The following is an 8,016-nucleotide window of genomic DNA, read 5'->3' as shown; positions in this document are numbered from 1 at the left end:
TTTTGACACACTTGGCAATGAATAAACAAGAGCATGTAGTACATCAGATACTATCTATTGCTGTTGTACACATCAAACTACTGTGTAGCTTTAAATTAAGGTTAATAAATACATTAATAAAGGTAGGTTTGGTGTGCTGTAATTAATGTAGCCCTCTATGTTTGAGCTCATGTTTTTTTTTATCAATTTCATAGAGATAAAGTACATGTACTATAAATAAAGTAGATGTACTTTACTAGAGATAAAGTAATATACTATAAAAAGGTTTACTATAGCCTGTAATCTGGAATATATTCATATGTTTTTGTAATTCTATAAATCAATTTAAAAAATTGTATAATAAACTATAAAATACAGACAAATACAGTAGTTTCCCTCCGGGCCTTCACCCATAAGCAGAAATGGCTCTTGCATTTACTACTATTAAACAGTAGATGGCAGTAAATGAAAGCGCGTGCGTATTTGAGACGCTTGTTTGAACTAGCAGAAGAAGAATCTCCTTAAGGGAAGTACGGCGAGTTAGCTTACTCAATCGGGTGGCACTGCGCAACAGTCACTGGGGGATTTTAAACAGCGTCTCAGGAGAGGCAGGCCATCTATTTTAAAGCTATCATAATGGCCACTGGTGAGTGCATACTTAATTGAATGCGTCAATGTGATTTAGAATTAGTTATGGAAATCTATGATTAAAATTAGCCAAGTAACCGACGCTAACACCGAGGCCTAAGATCCGGCGCCGTCTACTTCGTGGAGTTGTCACGTTGTGAATTAGAAATGCATTGGCTTCGTCGCTTAGAGATTTCTTTAAGTATTTATCGTGAGGGCAGTTGGTTAATTGACACTCAGGTATAACTATACAACGCTATATTATATTATTTTTATACCCGATCTTATTAATTAAGCCGGGCAATGTCCCGCCCAGCTAGCTAACTTGGCCTAAGGCTCCTCGAGGGTTGCATGAATGCCTCTTTGTTTATGCCCTAACCGTTGTCTCGCGTTTAAACTGGAACTTGAGTGGATTCTGGTGTGTAATTCTCAGTACATGTTATATTTGTAATGTAACTGCACAATACTGAAACCAACGCGGTATCAATTGTCTATAGTTACGGGAACGCGTGGTGTTTAAAATCGGAACGTTTGTTTCGGTTCAGTGTTTAGCCGTAGCCGCTAATTGACCGCCATTTTCACCACAACAGTACGGGGGTGTGCTCGGATCTGTGTCGCTGTTTTAGCTAGGAACTGCGGACTTTCTCAATATTATCACTATTCAGTTTCAATTTTGTTGTGATTTGACTACATATAAATCAAACAAAAGGCGGTCTGTGAGAACGCTCCCCGTAAATAACAAAAAACAACCGAAACCTACATAATTAATCATTTGACGACAGAAGCAAGCAAGAACTCGCCTCTAGCGGTTATTAATAACTTGTTTTCTGAACGTCCACATTGAATTAAAAGATCTTGTTTTGCTTGTGTTTTTTCAGATTCGGGCTATGGGCAGCATGGTGGCTCACAGAGGTAAATTTAGATTTTTTACTTGAAATGGAGATTACATAATCTTTGAGAACTAACATGCATCTTGTCTTCCTACAGTTATGGTTCTTATGGCGGTCAACAGGGTGGTGGACAAGTAAGATCTCAGTCTTCCTTTTTTTTAAATTTCAGAATTTTGTAGTATTTCTGACATTTGTGCTTGTTCTTTGTGAATGAAGAGTTATGGACAGGGAAATGGAGCTGGCTCTTATGGGGGACAGAGCTATGGTGGATATGGTGGTCAGCAAGGTGCAACACAAGGTATAGTATAAAAAGTGATGATTACTTGTATATGAGTAATTTAATTTCAAGTTTTTCTCACTATATTTTTTGACAGAGGGATTTGGTCAATCGCAGGCAAGCTATGGTCAGCAACAGGGATATGATAATTATGGACAGGAGTCATCTGGGTAAGTTTATTTTCCACTTTCATGATTTACTTTGTTTTCTGGCGCCTTTTATGAGCATTTGTCTGAACATGACTTGAACATCACTTGTGTGAAGGTATGGCGAGAAGTCGTTTGGCCAACAAGGATCATATGGTGGTCATGGGCAAAGCGGAGATAGCTATGGACAACAAGGATCTTACGGCGGCCAGGGACAAGGTGGTGGCGGTGGCGGCAGCGGTGGCGCTGGTTATGGAAGATTCAGTGAAGGTAAAGTGGCTTGATTCCTAACTTGTCGTAGAACTAAAGAACAAAGTATCTTAATCATTTTTTTTTTGGGCTATGATAGGTGAAGGTGGTGGCCAGGGTGGCAGGTTTGGCCGTGACCAAGGTGACCGGTCAGACGGCGGCGGCTACAGAGGCAGAGGCCGTGGCGGCTACGATCGTGGTGGCTATGAGCGTGGCGGCTATGACCGTAGTGGCGGATACGACCGTGGCGGTTATGATCGTGGTGGAAGAGGCGGACATCACGGTATGGGGTAAGTTGCACAGTGCCACTGCCCCCAAGGTACTTCTATGTTTTGTAACATGCGACACAGCTTGATCCATCAAACTTAGAGACCCATCAGCATGCATGATATTTGGCGCTCATGTGCACGTTACCTGCACTTGAAATTTAGCCTTTAGCATTTGCTTGTGTAGCAACCTCTTTGCATAGGTTAAATGGTCACTTCACACTCATAACTGCTGACTTGAGACGACACACAATAAGCCACTGTCGGTGTTGTCAACCTTTTATTGGGGTGTTTTGTAAAGCAATAGCGACAACGCAAAGGTGTTAAGCAGAGCCGAGTAAGCCATCATGCTATGGAATGCCAGGTAAACCGCAATGCGACAGAACCTGTTTCGGATGCTTTGCGATTCAAGTAAACTTACCTCCGTCAGTATTTTTGTCTGAAGTCAGGTACTTTAAAGCTGATTTATATACATATACATGTACATCCAGTGCGTGCTTTTATTGAATATAAAACATGCACTGGACCGATGCACTTTTACAGCTACTTTTCCTTCTTCATGAATACTTGAACATAACTGCTGCAACCTTTTTTTTTTTTTTTTGAGATGAGCTTTTAGCCATGGACCAATTTTCTTTATTCTTTGACCCTTTGCCAGGTTCCCGCTGTGTATTGGCAACTAATTTTGTCCAGGTCAATTCATTATATTCTGACACCAGTGACTGTTTGTCAAATTTAAGCATTGACGTCATTATGTAAACTGTCAGCAATTTGGGATGTGAGAAATGACTATTTAAATTAGAAGTTTCTCAGCCTTAAAAAAACAAATCTAATAAAAATCAATTAGTTGCAAGGCTGCCTCGCCCTATCGCACAAACACGGAGGTGTGAAAACAAAAATGCAAAGAGACGAGGAGCATTAACATGCCAACTAAGCCACGGTTGTCTTGAATCTAGAGCTGTCCTATCAAGCTTATATCTCTGAAAGCGTGTGAAACACTTTGGTGTGTCCGTGTTCTGAGGATCATGTAGCTTTTGAACAATGGACTCGACTGAAATGCTGCGGTTAGACCTGGAGCGACGTCGTCAGCTGCTTCGCATTCAACAGGTTTCATTCAAATATTGTATGTTTGACAATGGCCAACATGTGTGTTGTGTTAACATGGATCTACATTTCATACTACAGGTGTTCACAGTGATTGAACTATAACATGGACCTCAGTTAAAGGATGTCCTAAATGAACTCAGTGGAAGATTGCGTGTCAGTCGCTACACTCCTTCACACCAATTTGGGCTCTTTATGTTAAATGGCTAAATTGCCTGGCTTTGCTGCGATTTGAACAAATCTGATTTTGGATGGAAAACTGCAGCAAGTATCAAAATTCGGAAAACTCTGGCGGCCCAGCGACATGTGATAACTGCCTTCACTCGTCTGCCTGAGTTAGAGCTACCTGCTCATCTATCCACTGATATTTATTGCCAAAGACTAACACTCCTCGTGTGAGACATTTCCACCATAGTCGCACACCCTGGCAGGAGTGCATACCGATGGGGATGTAGGGGAGCTTTGAGCTCTCAGTTGGGACAAAGGAAAAGCCATCATATCTCCAATTTTTCCTCTGCAGAGGTGGTGACCGTGGTGGCTTCAAAAATTTCGGTGGTAAGTGACGAGCATCAGAACTGTGTCGGTGGGGGAGGACTTGAGAACTTGAGTTAGCACAAAAGGAAAAAAAATGGGGATAAGAGAACTCTTGAGTGGCACCAATTTCATGCCCAAACTGCAAGGGATCCACTTACTGTTAGTCGGATTTTCTCTTTAAAGCCTACAGTACACTTGTGGTAACAGACATGGGGGCTTGGGGTGTAAATAATAATAAATGTGGTTGCATGAAGACAAGGATTTATTTTCTTACATGACGTCTGTTCCCGGGATGAAGAGGGTAAACGTTCTATAACTTGAAACATTTGGTGGTTAAAGGAACAAATCCGATGACGTTGAAAGGTGTCTGATCCTTCGGTATGAAAGCACACACCACAGAGCTGTAAACACGGACTTTCTTAAATTTTCTATATTATACAATGGCACTGTTAGGATGTCTTTTTGTGTAGAAAAGTTACAGCTGTTAAAACCATTTTGCTCAAGTGCTTTTCCCCGTCTTTGCTGTTTTCCAGGCTCTCGAGACTACGGCTCAAGGGATGAATCAGGTAATAACATGTCCTTGTTTCGGAGCGCTTGTTAACCACACTGATTAAACTCTTTTTTTTTTTTTTGTTAAATATGTACCATATCAAGCCGCCCATTACAGGCATTCCTGCACAATACCCAAGTTTACCACAGTATTGCGCAACCTATACACACTGTAGTTTTCTTACTAAACGTCACCTTTTGTGTGACAGTAAAATCTGCCATGTCATCTCTTTTCATACACTTTGTTTGTACATAGATGCAACATAAGTGTCATCTTGCAAACTACATCATCTGCAACTGTTGTGACCGAACAAGACAAGTTCCAACATGTCGGAGTGAGCAGCAGCAGCATGTCAACAATGATTATTTTGTACCAGAAAGGACAAATGAAGGGCAGACGTGCACTGCGCCAACAGCAATAATTATAATTGCTGTTTGTTCTGAGATCACATGCTGTAATCCATGTGAGCTGCAGCTCAGAACATATTTGCACTTTGTGCAAATACTGCAGCTTCTAAGCTGCAGTTGCGATTAAATGTCCTTTTTTTAAATAAAAAAAAGTTTTTAAATACAATTACATTCAGTTTCTGTCAGATGGGAATGTGACTTGCATGTTTTGGTTGAGTTTGAGCAAACTGGTTATCAGTGATAGTGGCGGTCTTGGCAATTTGCGGCGTTCTTGGTGTGAATTGCTTATCTTGGCTCCTTTAGATTGACGTTGTTCACTTATTCTGGTGCATTGTTTTCCTCCACATCAGGGGAGCAGGACAACTCCGACAACAACACCATTTTTGTCCAAGGCCTGGGAGAAGATGCCTCAATCCAGGAAGTGGGCGACTTCTTCAAGCAAATTGGCATCATTAAGGTATCACTGACATATTGCACACAAGATCATCCTAACATCGTGATGTGGTCCAATGCTTGAAACCTTTTTATTTACGTTAAGAACTAGAAAGATATGCATGTGAGTCGACTTTAGCAAATTGGAGTAATACAGTAATCTGTTCATTGTGGTTATATGGTTCCTGACTGATAAGCAAATTTTCACAAAGTAGAATTCCTTATTTATAAATGAATATACATATTTTCATAGTTATGGCATAGAAAACCTGTTTACAATCTTCTAAATAACAAACTTTAGACTTTACATTAGAGCCCTCTAGACATCAAAATAACACCTATAGTCACCTATACATTCCTATTACCCAATGTAGTAGATATAATTTTGATAAAATGCGCCATGTAAGACATAAATAAGAAAATGTGCTTAAATTGTGTTTACTGTGATAAATTGTGTTCCAGTGCTGCTAGGGGAGCAGAATGAGTGGCAGACAGGAAATGGAGTCAGGGGTCCAGAGTTTAGTTTTGGCTTATTATGGGTTATGGCTATAACAGTAGTCCGTGTTATGTTGTTGTGATATTTAAACCCGGTGCTTGTCTCCCAAACAATTAGACATCTAGTGACCAATGTTGAAGCCTACATTCCCAGTTTAATCGTCTTAATTAAATTAGGCCCAAAACATGTGCAGTTAGCTTAAAGGTGCATATTTTAGAGTTGTGTTTGAAAAAATTAGCGTGAAGCAGTGATGTGGCAAAGGACGACTGAAGTGACTCAATGTGTTTATTTTCAGGTGAACAAGAAGACCGGCCAACCAATGATCAACCTCTACTCTGACAAGGCCACTGGTCGGCCAAAGGGAGAAGCTACAGTGTCATTTGATGACCCGCCCTCCGCCAAAGCCGCCATTGACTGGTTTGACGGTAATGGCGCTTGGATACAGAACGAGCCCGCTCTTGCTAATGTTTGTATCATTCGGCATCCTTTGATTGGTCCCGTCTGTCCTCGCTTGCAGGCAAGGAGTTTAATGGCAAGCCCATCAAAGTGTCATTTGCCACTCGCAGAGCTGAGTTCACACAGCGAGGTGGAGGACGAGGGGGAAGAGGAGGTTTGTAGAGGAAGCGGCGTTTGACATATTTGCTTCTTGTGTTTTATTCTTTCATCATCTTTCTGTCAGGCTTCAGAGGTCGTGGTGGTGGTGGTCCTAACTTTGACATGAAGGGAGGAGACTGGCCTTGTCCCAACAGGTTAGACTTTGTTGCTTGATGGCATGCTCCTGTACTAATCTCTGAATTGGCTCATTGTTTCTTTTTTGTCTTCAGTTCCTGCGGCAACATGAATTTCGCACGGCGACAAGAGTGCAACAAGTGTGGTGCCCCCAAACCTGGAGATGCAGGAGGATTTGGAGGTGCGAGGGTCTCTTGTCTGAAATTCTTAAGCATGTTCCAGACAACGTGCATACATCATCGGAAAAGCTCAGATAAGCAGCTGTATTGTTGCGTGTTGCAGATCGTGGCGGCAGAGGTGGGTATGGCGGTGACAGAGGCGGCTTCCGTGGCCGTGGAGGTTTCCGTGGTGGCGACCGAGGCGGTTATGGGGGCGACCGCGGTGGTGGATACGGTGGAGGATACAAAATGGGAGGAAGGTTGGTAAAAGATCTGACCTTGAATGAACGATATCTGCTGATCTTGACTACAGGATCCGATACTATTGCTCAGATATTTTAGTGTGGAACAAAAATGAACAGCCGTCCACATCACATCTTGATTTAGTTTCAAGTACCACCAGAAGAGGGCATCATCTACTTGATGAAAGCTCTTATGCAGAGTATTGCCATTTCAGACGTCCAGTGGGACCTGACTTTTGTTTATTTTATTGGAATTATTGTCAAAGTAGGAGTGTCCACTTTGAACAACTAAGAAAATCGGTATTAAGTGTTCAGCGTTACAGCAAGGTTGGATATTCATATCGGACCACCATATTTTACTTAAGCTTCATCTTTTGTCCTGCCTTTTCAGAGGTGAGCGGAGGGATGACCGAAGAGACCGACCATACTAAAGTCATTCTAGATCAGACGAACGTCACTCCTGCCACAGTCCGCCACAGACAGAGGGCTTGGTCAGAGGTGGAAAAAAACAAAACACCAGTTCTGACTTGATCCCTACAGAGGGGACAGTAGCGTGGGGTTTCTTCCACTTTGACAAGGACTCATTTGGCTGTGGCATGCGCTGGAATGGTTTTGTTTTATTTCTTTGTACATCTTTTAATTTTCTGTCCCATTCTCGGTGCAGATGTTGTGTGGTAGACTTCATACCATTGTTTTTGTATGAACTAAATAAAAAAAAAGTGTTTTACTTTGTTTCTTTCCCCTCCCCAACAAATATTAAACTGTGATCTTTCTTTTCATGTTGCGACCTCTTTCCTAAATGTTCCTACAGCACTTTACACTGATATTCATTTTCAATACACACAAAAGTATAAGTTAATATTGGTTTTAGTTAGTATTAGTTAGCTAGATGAGCTGTGTGCTTGTTTTGTCCGCCACCGCATGCAGGCG

General features: G+C 41.7%; 1 protein-coding gene across 2 annotated transcripts; it reads left to right on the top strand.

Moving 5' to 3' along the window:
• Nucleotides 1-478: 478 nt before the first annotated feature.
• taf15 (TAF15 RNA polymerase II, TATA box binding protein (TBP)-associated factor) lies at nucleotides 479-7,865 on the top strand. Of its 2 annotated transcripts, XM_058080323.2 has the most exons (16): nucleotides 480-625; nucleotides 1,485-1,518; nucleotides 1,594-1,630; nucleotides 1,713-1,794; nucleotides 1,871-1,943; nucleotides 2,038-2,189; nucleotides 2,269-2,458; nucleotides 4,059-4,093; nucleotides 4,606-4,638; nucleotides 5,380-5,486; nucleotides 6,253-6,382; nucleotides 6,475-6,567; nucleotides 6,637-6,706; nucleotides 6,782-6,867; nucleotides 6,969-7,104; nucleotides 7,478-7,865. In XM_058080323.2, the coding sequence occupies exons 1-16, from the start codon at nucleotides 616-618 to the stop codon at nucleotides 7,515-7,517; spliced, it is 1,308 nt and encodes a 435-aa protein (XP_057936306.2). In that variant the 5' UTR covers nucleotides 480-615; the 3' UTR covers nucleotides 7,518-7,865. The 2 variants fall into 2 exon arrangements, with proteins under 2 accessions (XP_057936307.2, XP_057936306.2); XM_058080324.2 differs by lacking the exon at nucleotides 4,059-4,093 and having other exon boundaries at nucleotides 479-625.
• Nucleotides 7,866-8,016: the final 151 nt, after the last annotated feature.

The sequence above is a fragment of the Doryrhamphus excisus genome, linkage group LG8 (assembly GCF_037039965.1).
Source record: "Doryrhamphus excisus strain RoL-2023G ecotype Guam linkage group LG8, RoL_Dexc_Guam_v1.1, whole genome shotgun sequence".
Classification (NCBI taxonomy): Eukaryota; Metazoa; Chordata; class Actinopteri; order Syngnathiformes; family Syngnathidae; genus Doryrhamphus; species Doryrhamphus excisus.
The sequence above is the reverse complement of the archived record's forward strand: the minus strand, read 5'-3'. Positions and strand labels throughout refer to the sequence as shown.

Bases quoted from the DNA above. Each gene is read 5' to 3' on its own strand.
- taf15 (XM_058080323.2), top strand. The intron at 5,487-6,252 runs GTATCACTGACA...GTTTATTTTCAG, and splicing joins AGCAAATTGGCATCATTAAG to GTGAACAAGAAGACCGGCCA. The intron at 6,568-6,636 runs GTTTGTAGAGGA...TCTTTCTGTCAG, and splicing joins AGGACGAGGGGGAAGAGGAG to GCTTCAGAGGTCGTGGTGGT.